Source organism: Electrophorus electricus, chromosome 21, assembly GCF_041902795.1.
Source record: "Electrophorus electricus isolate QZ-2024a chromosome 21, ASM4190279v1, whole genome shotgun sequence".
Classification (NCBI taxonomy): Eukaryota; Metazoa; Chordata; class Actinopteri; order Gymnotiformes; family Gymnotidae; genus Electrophorus; species Electrophorus electricus.
In genome coordinates this window covers 3176466-3191732 of record NC_137517.1, presented here as the reverse complement: position 1 = coordinate 3191732, position 15267 = coordinate 3176466, and the positions used below count along the sequence as shown (strand labels likewise).

General features: G+C 46.2%; 1 protein-coding gene across 4 annotated transcripts in view; it reads left to right on the top strand.

The window, feature by feature from the left end:
* Positions 1-5014, top strand: part of chchd6a (coiled-coil-helix-coiled-coil-helix domain containing 6a) — a 45608-nt gene extending 40594 nt beyond the window's left edge. For all 4 annotated transcript variants that reach the window (XR_014119026.1, XM_081704107.1, XM_081704108.1 and 1 more), the window contains one exon: positions 4009-5014. Coding sequence is in view for 3 of the 4 variants with exons in the window: in XM_081704107.1 (XP_081560233.1) it covers positions 4009-4049 (41 nt within the window). In the remaining variant the exon portion in view is untranslated. The remainder of the gene's footprint in view (positions 1-4008) is intronic.
* Positions 5015-15267: the final 10253 nt, after the last annotated feature.

Sequence of the window (15267 nt, the reverse complement as noted above, 5' to 3'; positions counted from 1 at the left end):
CGTGAACGCTGTCTACAAACGCAGCCTCCCATGCGGTGTGCGTTTGCGTGCGCGTACTCTGCTGTGAGCGCAAGCGAGGAAAATGGGCGTTCCCTTTGTCGGAGCCAGGCAGACGCGACCACGTGCTGGTGCCCCTCTCCGCGCTGTCCTCGTTTTAAAGAACTCTCCCAGCCTTGCTTCTTCGGCCTGTCTGATCACTCTTCATTCTCTTTTCCTCTGCTTGCTGTTTGTTCAGTCATGACAGCCAGCTGCTTCTTGCTGCCCTAAGAAAAACAGCTCAGAGGAGGGGGTTAGCATAGATAGATAAAATGTTCCACCAAATGAAAACTTTCAACACAGTTTTCCTGTAGTGTCCTTTTTTTTGCAGTACTTTCCAATGGTGCCCAGTCCTTGTCCAATAAACCGTCCGTTTGTTTTCCACATGTAGTTCTTTCTCTCATTCTTCCTTATGAATGCATGTGTGTTGTGTTGGTGTCAAGGTGGTAGCCATTGATTTTCCTGCTGCCTGACGTCTCCCTGCCCTCGTTCTCTCCCACTGTCCCAACCTTACACTGCACCCTCTTGCTGCCGGTCAATATCCCACACTGCCTCGGCTCAATGGTCCCCGAGTTGCTCAGGTACTGATGCTCGGCCCCCAGCAATTATCCTCATAACCCACCGTTACTCCGTACCTTTCTCCAGCAGCGAGCCCCAATGCCCGATCATCAGGCTCCTCAACACAGTAATTGTTATTTGAGTCTCTCCGAACTCCAGGTGAGCCAGCTTTTCCGAACGCGCTTCGCCTGCCCGAATGAGGCTGAGATCAATGAAACGCTAAGACACCATTGCGTCCCTGAAGCACGCAGACTCCTCCTTCGGAAAGGTTCTCCACGGCGACCGCCGTGCTCTCTTTGGCGAGCACCACACCTCTTTGGCTGCTTTTACAAGCTGGGTTTTCGTGTGGGTGAAGGAGAACTGTTCACTCAAGCAAAATGCACCGGTTTGCATCAGTTTATGCCGCTTTCATGCTAATTTAGCTCGAGAGAGACCTGCAACAAACTGACAGGCTCTCATATTGTGCTCAGTCCATGTACAGTAATGGGAGTCAGTGTTTTTCCTCTATCCAGTTGATTCACCTCCAATTCTCTCTTTACTGGTACAGCTGTACCAGCGCACTATAATGGGGAAGGTCACACATGCCTCCTCTGTATATGAGCTTGGGTGCCATATCTTGTTGAGTCACTCACATGTAATTGGTGAGAACTTCAGCGCACTTGGAGGTAAACTATGTGAAGGGCTGATTGAAACAGAGTGACAGCTACTGTCTGTGCTTTCCCTTATGGCAGCACAACAAACACCACAGGTGGCAGCTGGGATTTGATCAAACAGATTTTCTCTCTCTCTCTCTCTCTCTCTCTCTCTCTCAGCCAGTGGATGCACCTCTGCGCACAGGCGGAAGAGGGTAGGGATATTTGTCATTACGGCTTGAAAATAATTTTGAAATATGAAAAGCGGTCTCATTTTCACAGGTCCTCGGTGGTTCTGTCCCGTGTCCTGCTGCGCTGGCCCGGGTCTCCCGCCTTACTCTGGCTGACGCAAATGCGAGATCCGCGTTTGTTTACGTCTAGCTCTGCACTCACAGGGAGCTGTTCCTTCCATTTGCCTTCACCCTCCTTATTTTTCTCCTTTTTTACCCCCTTCTCCTGTTCTTCCTCCCTCTTTCGTTCATCTGTCCTCCCTGGTCCTCACCCCTCCAGGACCGAATAGCAACCAGTGAATAGCTATAATTAAGAGCTGTGACCTTTACTGGGTGGTGATTACCCTCCGAGAGGACGTCCTCCCCCTTCTCTTGCATCGGTGGCCGTCCACATGCAGCCCAGAGATGCATGGTCCCGGTTCCTTCCCTGAGCCACTCTTGGTGACGCTCTTTTGTCTGCTTTCACGTTAAATTTACTTTACATGTCAGAAACCGCGTTCTGTCCGACTCTGTTCGCTTGTAGTCTGTTATTTTCTGTTGCACTCCCTTCTGTTGAGTTGATTTGGTTTTGCCTGAATGTATAACCTGTTTAAAATCCGTCTCCGTGTGCTCCTGTAAAAGGTCAAACGGGTCCTTTTCTTTGCTTCCGCTCTGTGCCTTAGTGACTGCGTTCTGGCTGCATCCAAGCGCCTGGTGACCAGTCCCATAAGGAGAGGGGGGAGATTCACAGGGTGGCTTTGGATGTGTGGATTTCTTAGAAAAATGAATGAACCTGTGAACTGATGGATTGCTTTAGTGCTGTTTGAAGCTCTCTCACTCTCCACTAACCACTGAATTTGTACCTGAATTTGCGCGTATATCTGGATGAAGAGTCGTCCAGGAAGAAAAACAAATCCCTTATGTAAAAGCCTTGGACAGTAACCACATCAAAGGTGTTTGTTGGTAGGTGGGATTGTTTCTAGTCTAGGCCTACCTGTACTGCCGGGGAACACAGAATTAAGAGGGCACCGTCAAGCCCCAGTGCTTGCCAGGGGCAGAATCCTTCTTGTTCTAGTGCTCCTTCGCCCCCCCCCCCCCTCCTCTCTTCTCACTTCTCTTCCCTGCTCGTTTTCTGAGTAATAATTTACATTTCACTTTAATAATATTGTCACACGTACATGTAAAGTAATTCCTTTAAGATATGAAGCTACATGTCAGTTATGTGGGGGTTTTTTCCGCGTCATCCGTTAATACTAGCTAGATAACAAACTTGCAAAATGAACAAGTTAATGGTTATATTTCTCATTTTTCTAGCGTGTTTTCTAGTTAGCAGTACCCTTTTGCTAACATAACCAATGTCTTGGCTAACTGAAGCAGCTAATGCCTTTGCTTTAGTGGTCTAATGTGTGTTTTTGTTCAGTTAAAAGGTTGCGTGGCTAGCCGTCAAATGTATGCATTATCATTATCTTGTCTTCTACGTCGCTGAGTTGCTTTTAAACACCAGTGTAGGTCAGTTTCCACTGCTAGCTCCATTTAGCGAGCAGACACACTGAATGAAACTGGCTCTGACTGAAGAACCAATCAAGCGTTTGGAAAGATGCTGGGTCATTATGGGAAACGTAGTACCTGTACTGAATTTGTGGGGTGCTAATGTTTGTGTTGTGTAGTCTTGCTCAACACTCCAGGTTAAATCATAAAGCATTATGGCTTCCATTATTATAGCGGGGCATAGGAACCTTTTACTGGGGCATGAGCCCCATTAAATATGCTCTAGTAACCGGTGGGTGAGCCATCAAACTTTCAGATTTTTACTAAGCACAAGGATATTGAAAACTTGAGAATGTTTACCAAATTAGCTAACTTCCAAGTTTCAACTTTGGTTTATTTGTGTTTTTCTATTTCTTTCTATAGAAAAAGAAATTATCAGTGTCAAATATTTAATTTAGCATGATAGTCATTTAGTCATACCCAAATCATTTAGTTATACAACAGTAAGTGCTGGTGTTTTGTGATTGAATAGATCCAAACTGGAAAAAATGTCGAATTTGAAATTTTATAACAATTTAAAACTAACTGCTGTTTTATCAATGCAAACATGGATTAATCATCATCACTTGTACTATGTTATGAAACCTGTTTTCATGTGAATAATTTTTGTTTGCTTCAATCTTAAATTTGATTAAAAGAAGATCTTTTCCACTCTCTCTCCTCCCCCCCCTCTCTCTCTGTCTCTCTCTCTCTGTCTCTCTCCTCCCCCCCTCTCTCTCTCTGTCTCTCTCTCTCTCTCTCTGTATTTCTCTCTCTCTCTCCCCCCCCTCTCTCTCTCTCTCTCTCTCTCTCTCTGTATCTCTCTCTCTCTCCTCCCCCCCTCTCTCTGTCTCTCTCTCTCTCTCTCTCTCTCTCTCTCTCCCTCTCTCTCTCTCTCTGTATCTCTCTCTCTCTCTCCTCCCCCCTCTCTCTGTCTCTCTCTCTCTCTCTCTCTCTCTCTCTCTCTCTCTCTCTCTCTGTATCTCTCTCTCTCTCTCTCTCTCTCTGTATCTCTCTCTCTCTCTCTCTCTCTCTCTCTCACACAGAATCATTTGGTGAATCATGGATGAGAAGGCTTCCATGTTGACAGTGTCGCTGTCCTGCCTCTCCAGCCCCCCACTCCACCAGTGTGCGGGCACTTAGCCACCCCTTACTCACCTTCACTTCTGTTCTCTTACCATTTAATCTTACATTTTATTGTGTATATGCCACATTTGATGGGCTATAATGAATGCCTTCACCTGTTCTGAGACCGACAGCAGGCTTTAAAAATGCACTGCTTGAATTTTGTAAATGTAGACTCAGGACATTCTGGACATTTGTTTATCAGAGTTGTATTTACTCTGTTATATCTTTAAATATGCCCATATATAGCCATCTGCCTGAAGCTTGCTGTGATTGATGTCTTTTGTAAGACGTGACTGGAATTTCAGCTGAAACTGATGCGTATAATATATATCTGGAGACGGAACACGAGGTTTGAGGTGTGGAGTCTTCCATGGCCCCAAGAAACCCTGTGATATTCAGCTGAGACTGTTAAGCATTCAGATGTTTAATATTTTAATAACTTCAAGTTTCTGCTGGGCCTGAGGCTACCACCACGCTGGATTGTTCAAAGAAGAAAGTTTTTTGGTCTTGACAGAAAGCCAGCTATTAAAAGTCAATCCTGTACTGTAGCTTTCAGACATTAGCATTTATTGCTCACAAGTGACTGATGTCCAAACCTGTATTAGATCACTTGAGCTTAAGAAGGAAATGTTTACAGAAGACACTAGATTGGAATAGACATGTCTGTGTGATTATTTGTTTTCTATGTACCTACAACTAAACAATTCAAGCCAAAGCATGCATGGGTAGGAGAGAGAATTCAGTACTAAGCACTAGAGCACATTCAGTACTTTAATTGTTCAACATTTCTAAATTTCTAACCTTAATTCACACTATGATTAATGCTGTAAATTATGTCACCAAATTGTTATGTTTGAGCTGTTATTTAGAAAGCTGTAAAATTAAGCATTATAAACACTACAAAATGGTATTGACTCCAGCAAACTTCAAGCCTACAAATCTGTTTCCTTCGTGCCATACTTTTCCGGCTTCTTAAACTAGCCATTTATCCTTGTTCAGTTTGATCCGGTTTTTAGTCTCTTAATTTGTAGTCCATGGAACGTGAAAATAGGACCGTCATAGACAATTAATCTCAATTCCACTACCATGTCCTCAAATTTTCATCACCCAGAATGCGCCTAGCAATTGAATATAGATGGTTTTTGTAAATATAAACTGATACTATACATGGCAAGAAAGGAGATAAAGAGCTGATTGATCTGCAGCTATTGGCACGATACATATCTGTTTTACACACACACACACAATTTATTGCTTTTGACATGGTGGGGGCTCCCGAGTGGGTGGAGGCAATTACAGTTAGACAGCATCTCGCACACACAACCCTCAATTATCCAGCTCACACACACACACACCCCCAAGTATGCACTGAGGCTTTGGAGATCACACCCTTGCACACTTTGTGTGTGTGTCACAGAGTAGACATCCCTCCGTCAGCCTTAATAAGGCCCACATGCTCCTGAGACCAACTTGGCAATGACCTTGTTAAGGATAGAGCATGGCTAGCCGTGTGTGTGTGTGTGTGTGTGTGTGTGTGTGTGTGTGTGAGAGAGAGGCCTGTCATCATTTGAGAGATGTGTTAGGAATGGCACATTGCCTTGCATTCATCTGCCAGAATCGGCACAGTGTTTAAAGACTCGAGGCCGTGTGGCGCGCCTGTCCACCCTGCACTTTGTGCATGTGTTTGTTCGCTCTCCCCAACTTATTTCAAACGCCGTCAGCACTCGGAGAGGCACCAGGATAGCAGGCCTTTCTTCTCACTGTTTAATACACCGCGTACGCGACTGCCCCTGTCCGACTGTCCGCGTGAGCCGGGAGAGTGACTAGCGGCTCTGGGCAGTGGACTGCGGGGACGACGGAGGCTGTGGCCCTCGGCGTGGTGGAGGAGCTTTGACAGCAGGGGACAGAACAGCGGGGGGGAGGGCAGAGGTTAACACACTCGGCGCTCCATCACACTGCTGTGGGAGCTGACAGCCCTGCTGCTATACGTGCTGCCCATTAGTGAGAGAGCCAGCATATGTCCACGCCGCGCATCTCAATCCTCTTCACACTGCTCCACGCGTCTGTCTGAACGTCGGCAGCAATCGGCAGCCGAAATGCGACAGGACGGGAACCTTGGCCAGTGTGTTACGCGTACTTGTCTGATATAGTGAAAGTTCATTTTTAGATGAGGCTTATTAGGACTGCTCTCTCGGTGGATCTGGGCTAATAATATCCCTCGTGGCTGTGCCCAGATTAACCTCCGTATGAGCTGCCTGTCTCCTTAAGCTGCTCTCGCTCCCTCGCCCTCGCGGCAGTGGTGGCCTGTGTTCTGCCTCCCAGTGCCGCCTCCGTCTAAATCCGAGCCTCTCCCAGTGTGGAGCCTTGACATTTCCAGCGTGCTAGCCACTAACCCTTTGGGCAAACTAGAGCGTGCGGCTCGGTCCAGGATGGCGATATCAGCACCACATGACGCGCCAGCCCGCGCCGCCGTTTATGAGCGCGCTCTACCGGTAACACTGTTCTACAGGAACGTACACACACCCAGCCAATATTTCATCATCATACACACACACATTCACTCACTGCTGACATTTAACTTCAAATACCAAGCCACACCAGCCCCTCCGCTCTTATTAGCCTCTCTGTCTGTGTAAAGAAGGGAGTAATTAGAGATGGACCCGCTTGCTTCTTTTACATTTATTTTTTATTGCTTTTCATTCGTCTCTTCGCCGAGGTAGTGACACAGTCAGGAGCCACACAGGGCGGTCTGGCGTATGACGCTGGTTGGAAGCCAGGAGAGAGATCTCGTGCTGGGGCCGGGGTGAAGCCAGGAGAGTGATCTCGTGCTGGGGCCGGGGTGAAGTCCCGTGGGCTGGACGAAGATCCTTCTGGGGTCCTTTGATGAATCATTAGAAAGAAAAAAGTAACGATCTTGATTTTGCACAACAATGCTCCTGCCAGCACTGATTAATGATGGACAGTGTCTGCTCATTATAGTGACCCCTGCATTGCACTAATACCATAAAACGGCAAATCTGGGACAACGTATTTATTTGTCCAGTCCCTCCTGTTTTAGCGTATGTACTGGGACAATTTTAACTAAACTGGTTTTAACTGGTTAGATGCTCCTTGTTGCACTTATAGACAATTTATGGTTCAGAGCTTTGAATGAGTATTTGTCTTTGCTATCTGATATGGTAGATACAAACTAATGAAGAAATAAGAAGGAAGCAGTTTGGTTCTGGTCAGAAGGGCACAGTACATTTGCCAATCATAGGGCAAACATTAGCCAGTGACTAAATGTTATTTTGATCCCCGTAGTTGTACCTTGTAGTGTTTTTAGTATCGTCTGCTATGCTGTGGTTAATCACCCTTCTGCACTGTTATCATATCCAGTGGCTGTGCTAAGCATTACGCCGCTGTCACCAAACTTCACACATCATGGCTGGACCCACGTTTCGCGCTCCCCACACCGTAGCCTTAACATCCTTCCCCTGGTGGTCTAGTCATAGTCTCATCTGGCCATAGAACGCTTTTCTTTTTTCCTGTTGCAAACCTTTAATTTGACCTTTTTGATTTTGGTGCCGGTGAGAATATTGCGCTGCTGTTGTTGTCTAGCCTTCATAAACATGTCCTTTGTGAACAGATTGTTCCACCAGCCGGGTCATTGCCACCCTATCAGTGCATGGCGACTCCTTTCTGTTTGAGAAAGATATTGGAATTATATTTGTCTTCTCTTTATTTTGCCACTCGCGGTCCCTGTTGTGCCCGAGATCTGCTTTAGAAAGGCGTCCAAACTGCTTGGTATTTCTCTCTTAACAAGACGTGTGTGTGTGTGTGTGTGTGTGTTCGTCGCTGTCTGCTGCCCACGACGGTTAGGGCCGATACTTCAGCGGAGAGCACACACACTCTCGACCCGGGCCGGTTAAACCCACACCTTCGCTTACGGTCTCCGTGTGTAAAATCACTCGGAATGGGACGTAAGCTTTCTGAGTTCCGACATGACGGGAAAACGCCCGTTGAAAGGTATTTGGGCTTCCTGCCAGCGAGTCTGACTGCACAGCAAAGATAACCGTTTTGTTCGTTCTATCCGACCTGTCCGGTGAGAATTAAGCACGTCTGTGTAAATGCATTTAACGTCCCGTTAGCGCTCCTTTAAGAAGGGCGTACATCTACACCTTATAGCATAGCGCAGTAGACGTGCCGACGATTAACCCTCCCGTCTAGAGGTTTTCCTCTGTTTTTGCAGTTAACTTATTATTATTATTATTATTATTATTATTATTATTATTATTATTATTATTATTATTATTATTATATACATAACGCTATTGTATCTTAATTATAACACTATTGCAACGCGTTTTTGCCATATAACGGATACTAACAGAGCGCTAATGGGCCCAGAAACCATATGGGTTGATTGTCCACTATGGTGCTAATTACTCTCTGCGTCTGGCTGTTCTTGCTGCAGTGACTTTATTGGCTGTGATCCGTTTCTTCGTGCAGGTTTAACGGCGGGGGAATTGCCCGTTAAGTGCTGCGCCTACTCAGAGTACAGTGCCGCTAAAATGTCGAGTGTTTGCGAGCCACACAGCCCTCCGCGTAGGTCAAGAGAGCCGTAAAGCATCCGCACACGGCAGCCTCTCCCGTGCAGCCTGTCTCGTGCAGCCTCTCCCGCGCCCGTCCGGCCCTGCGTCGCAACGCGAGGTCTCACGCCACAGCACACGGGCTGTAATTGCAACTCCAAAAAGCTGACTCGTTTAAGTTATGTTTGGACTTTGAAGTAATAATTTATTCGGCAGCATTAATATGCTGCCTGATAGCAATGCGCGTGGTCTCACATTTACACCCCGAGGGTGCATATGTTGACAGGCAGGTTTCAATTAGCATTATTGTATATGGTGTATCTTTTAATGGGAAATCTGGCGAGGCTGTGAGTAGCAGCCTCGGTGCTCCGTTGCATCTTAATAAAAGCGACGTGGCTCCAGAATGTGGGTTTCCACGGCAACAGGCACCTGAGTAACCGCGGAGACGAGCTTCAAGGCAAGGTTGGAAAATGACATCGCCGCATCCCGACGTGTCCGCATTGATCCCGTGTCATACCCAATTACAGCACATGCTGTCATACAGGCACGCTCCATTCAGCCTGAAAGCCTCTCTCAAACGACCACGCTCCGCCGCGCGCGCGGCCGCGCGCACGCATACGAGCGCGGACCATAAATAGCGCTCCCTTCACCTCGCCGTCACACATCCGCCTGCATTCTCCCCGCACGGATCCACGCAATTATGTCGCAACTATTGAAAATAGGGTGCATGCATATTACTTTTATAATTAATGACGGGGGGGATGGTGTGATTGACGGGACTTAATTGGAATTGATACTGAGCGCGCTCTCATTATGTATCATTATGTATCTTCTTAAATCCTTGGCATACGACAAAAGAACCAGTACATCCTCAGATTTGATCTGTTTATTCTGGTCCATAAGTTTAGAGGGTTCTTTTTGTGTGTTATACATTTGGCCTATCTGATATGAATGAGCCTCCAAAAAAAAAAGTAAAAAATCAAATCAAATAAAAAAGCCAACTGCAGTTTTTCCTGACTAAGTGAACTTAGCCCAACATCTGCAATATCTATGGGCTTTAACTTTCTGTGACTCTTCACTCAGTGACCAGTCAGTGTCTCATGCTCCTTAAATGTGCTATACTGTAGCTAACTCTCTGAAACAATTTGGTTTAATAAGAACTCACTTGGGCCTTTGGTAGACGTGCTAGTGCTCTTAACAGCGTATCTTTCTCAACCATCATCATAACTTAGTTGTGAGGAAGTATTTGAGAATTATCTGGATTTCCACAACACTCTAAAACATGATCTGACTATAAAGGTGTAGTACTAAAGAAGCTTATTCAAATAAACAACACGTTGGTTTAAATAAAGTTATAAATGGGAAAAGCATGGAAAAAGAGGATGATTGGATTCAGGTGTGAAAGATTTTTGAAAGACTGCAGTCTAGTCTGGCAGCTGAGACTCAGCGGGAGGTCACCACGCACCCCTCAGGTCAGTGATGACAGCTGAGACTCAACAGGTCACCACACACCAGTCAGACCAGTAACACAGCCACAGACAGTTGAGACTCAGCAGGTCACCACACACCAGTCAGACCAGTAACACAGCCACAGACAGCTGAGACTCAACAGGTCACCACACACCAGTCAGACCAGTAACACAGCCACAGACAGTTGAGACTCAGCAGGTCACCACACACCAGTCAGACCAGTAACACAGCCACAGACAGTTGAGACTCAACAGGTCACCACACACCAGTCAGACCAGTAACACAGCCACAGACAGTTGAGACTCAACAGGTCACCACACACCAGTCAGACCAGTAACACAGCCACAGACAGTTGAGACTCAACAGGTCACCACACACCAGTCAGACCAGTAACACAGCCACAGACAGTTGAGACACAACAGGTCACCACACACCAGTCAGACCAGTGACAGCCACAGACAGTTGAGACTCAACAGATCACCACACACCAGTCAGACCAGTAACACAGCCACAGACAGTTGAGACACAACAGGTCACCACACACCAGTCAGACCAGTAACACAGCCACAGACAGTTGAGACTCAACAGGTCACCACACACCAGTCAGACCAGTAACACAGCCACAGACAGTTGAGACTCAACAGGTCACCACACACCAGTCAGACCAGTAACACAGCCACAGACAGTTGAGACTCAACAGGTCACCACACACCAGTCAGACCAGTAACACAGCCACAGACAGTTGAGACACAACAGGTCACCACACACCAGTCAGACCAGTGACAGCCACAGACAGTTGAGACTCAACAGCCGTCTCATTAAAAAAGACTAAATACCACAGTGATGACACCCAGCACGCCTGCAACAACGTTCGGTGGTCAGATGAGACAGACCTCTGCAGTAAATGCATAAAGTGCTATGTGTGCAGAACACAACCCACCTCCATCAAACACCGTCCTTACTGTGAAGCTGTGGTGTGAGGCTGCTTTTCTACCCCTAGGGGCTTACTGACTTGACTTCATCAAGGTCCCAATTAATTCCAAGTAGCATCAATAAATTCTGCATCAGAATATCAAAGCATCTGTTTGTGAACTGACACAGAGGCACGGTCACTTTCCATGCCGGTAGTCTCCTGCGGCAGGTTCTGCACGTGGCTTTATTTTTACGTTTGCCGTTTGTCACTTCATCTTTGCTTTTGCCACGCCTCCCTCGGGTGGTGTGTGTGTCATCACACTGACCAATTATATTATATTTTGCCTAATTTAAGCCCTGCTTATTTTAATAGCCTTTGTCGGGCATGAATGTTATGCTAGCAGTTTTGTTGTTGTTGTTGTTGTTGTTGTTGTTGTTGTTGTTGTTGAGTGCACTTTTATGTATGGTTTCTTTTCGTTGCTTTCATTAAACGCTTCAGTCTTTCTTTCTTTTTCTCTTGCACGTTCTTCGGCCGTGACCAACTTTATAACCAAGTCGGAGTCCTGACCTCAATACCCCTGTAATGTCTGACCTGATCGGAAGTAGGCTATTCAAGTAAGACATCTCAAAATACACATGAGCTAAAACAATGTTGCATATAAGTAGGGGCCCAAATACCGCCTAATCTCTGCATAGAACTCAGCTGCTGCTTCCAAAAGCAGGATGAGGATACAGCCAAAGATTCCTGGAGTCAGTAAACGTAAGAATTAAATTATTTTTTTTCTCTTTTTTTTTTTTTACCCATTAATGACCTTAATTGATTAAATCATTTTCATATGACTGTGAAATGTGTGTATTTGTGGTTGTTTAAGATACTTTAATTTATTATTGTTTTAGCTGTTCTTATCAGGTTACATTTTAATACCAATAATTCCAAAAGGGATTTGCAAACTTTTTCCCCCAACAGCGTGGAACTTTAAAAAGCCCCGTGTGGGTCAGTGACAGCTCTGTGTCTCCTCTCCTTTGTGCTGCCTGTCTGAACCCGTTTCCGCGCTTCTGTTTTCCTCCAGGAGGCTCTTCAGTGTGAGACTGCCAACAAACAATGGGGCCTAATTAAAGCCCGCTGCTGGCGGACAGCTTCCGCCTTCCGTCACCTTGTCCTGCTCCGGCCCAGCCTATCGCAGCTCGATTCCCCCCCCACGCCTCCGCCTGCTCGGGCTACTGCCAAGCGGAGCCGTGCGGCGGACTAATGGAATCGGACCTCGGGGGGTCGGACCTGGTCGAACGACTGAAGGAGTTTGTGTTAACCGCATAGAAATATATACAGAGCCCACTCTGAGCGCGGGAGTGTACTCAACGCTCACCTGCCACTTAGAGACCGCCTTTTAAGCGTGTGGTTATATATCTGCTGCGCTAGCTGTCCTCTGTCGCGTCAGCCGTGGCTGGTTTCTGACCGCAGGACTGCTGTTGGCTGGATGGTTTCGGGTGACACACCGCTTTCAGGTCAGCAGTGATGGTGACGCATATATTTAAAAAACAAAACGGCAGCTATTCTGTGCCCGATAAGCGTCTACTAGATGAACACCTGTACTCTTGGCCCTGGCGTGTCAGTGTTAACGCTGTGCTGGGAACGGCCACTCAATGTCTAGTCGGCAGTGGTCCAGGTTTCAGGATGTCGGCATGGCGATGGATAGGTTACAGTCTGTAACTGCACGAGAAAAACTGCAGCTAGACAAGATGGGTAGGTCTGAAAAAGTGGGTAGTCACAGGACGTTAATAGTGATTAATGATGCAGAAACAGAAAATGGATACTATAGCCTGAAATGACCTGAAACATCTACTTTAAACTCCACATAATTGACCTTAGTTTGAAAGTCTGGCTGCCTTTGGTGTAGTTAGACAGAAACCTGACAAATGACCCTGGATTATTTCCCCCTAGGTCATGTCTCTGTGGGATGAGCCTGGAGAACCAACACTGTTCCACAGACACACTAATTTAAAAATAGCCTGGTGTGTAGTTTACCACTACAGTGTCCTTTACAATTATCACCCTCAAGATGCTCAGAGAGTTTCTGTGATCAGCAACTTCCTGTAATTCTTTTTTTTTTTTTTTTTCTTTAAAGATGACACAATTACTGGCATGTTCTGTCCTGCCTGATCTTGGCTCTGTTTAGGTTGAACTCACCTGTTTTTTGAGTCATATTGGTCTCATCTAATTACTAAAATCAGTTGCAGTCAGGATTGGATTGCTAATGATGATTATTAAACTCTAGGTGCATTCACCTGTGTTTTGATGAGAGGAGAGACTTTCTTCCAGCAAGTTCTCGAAAACCTTTTTTGTACAGTAGTGTTTTGTAGAGTAGTGTTTCATTTCAGGTTTCTAGACTTGGTAACCCTAAATTTGTAAGCAGCATGTGCGATTTCTCAGTTTCAGTGATGAAAATTTGTAGATGTGCAAATCACTGTCACACATCTTTGCAAAACACTGGTCCCCTCTCTCTCTCTCTCTCTCTCTCTCTCTCTCTCTCTCTCTCTCTCTCTCTCTCTCTCTCTCTCTCTCTCACTCTCTCTCTTATAATTCCAGAGGTCACTGGAAGGGCGTTTAACCATATTAAAATAGGACATTCTTTCCTTCTTGTAGTTGTCAATGATTTTAAATGACGACTCCAGTCTGGTATTTCCGTGTGACAGCTGATACCATCTCCCCAGCGTGCATGAGTTCAAACATCTTTTCCCGTGACAGATATTGACCCACCGCCTTTCCAGTGATGCTCTAGTAATTCAATTTCCTTCCGATTCCTTAATAAAACGATGCTCACAATCAGAAGCTTTTGGACGGCGAATTCCACGGCAACTTATCCCTGTTAAATGGAGCAGAATGGTCGCCAGGGCCTGCGTCTCTGTTCTGCAAGTCTGTCGGAAGAAGGCTGCTTTAAATATCACCTTTTATTGTTGCTGTTGCAGTTTGAATGGTTAAATGAAGAACTTACTTGACACCCCCTGCCCCCTCCGCACTCCCCCTCAAAAAATGGCAAAACAGGAAACTGAACCCAACTGCACAGATATAAGCTCGTGCATTATTCTTGAGTTTGATCAAAAACGGAACATAAAATGCGTTATTGTGGCAGCGCGTTCTGCTTTGCTCTGTACTCCTCTCTCTACAACTGTTTGTCTGACTCTCCCTCCCTCATTCTCTTTCACTCTCCCTCCCTCATTCTCTCTTTCACTCTCTCACTCTTTCCCTCTCTGCCTCCCTCCCCCAATCTCACGCTCTCGCTCTCATTTTTTTCCTGATGTGATTGTAAAGATGGTAAACCCTATATTTACACTTGGTGACACCCAACACGATGTGACATGTGACACACACACACACACACAGTTTTCATGCAGTATACAGCGTGCACACACACCCACCCTCCCACCCCCCGGGTCTGTGCGCAAATGTGCCAACACACACAAGCACTCAGACAGAGCGTGCTGTGAGACGATGCGCTCTCATTAAGACTGCCCTTAGCAGCGTTTCCCCACACTGCAGGGCTTCCAGCATCCCCTCCGTCTCCAGTAGTCACGAAGAAACGCACAGGCTCTGGACTTTACTCACTATTCGCACAGACGGAATGTTCCAGAAACATTGTGCCGCTATTGACCAAGCTACCCAGCATTTGAAAATGACGAATGGATGGTGCGTACACAAGGCCTGGGTTCAGGCTCGAGGAGAACAGAAAGTCGCTGGGATCAGCGCAGGCTGGTCTTACACACATCTCATCTCCTGCGTGCACTTCAGGTTAAATGAACGAGAAGTTAACGTACATATCATTTAGTTAGAGTGATTCCTATTGTCTGTTTGGGCAGCTGCCTAAACCGATGAGAGGATAATGGGGTTTTCCCTCTGGCTAAGTGCTTGGAATTGATACATCACTGGGTCACTAATGCCAGAAAGAAAGTGTTCACAGGCGAGCCAGAGGCTGGCGTGCTATAGAGCTGCTTCGTTAAAGACTACACAGGATGCATGCATTAACATCACACCTAAAATGAGTGAGGATCTGTTTTATCATCTGTTATAAATGTAGAGGATCAGAGATTAACGACATCTTTTTGTGTGTGTGTGTGTGCCCTATGGATTGAGAACTGCTCTCAGCTCCCATTGCTAATGTGAACTGCGTGGCTCAGCAACCTATGGCTCACCTGGTACTCCACTTTCAGTGAGCTCTCATATGAAGTGCC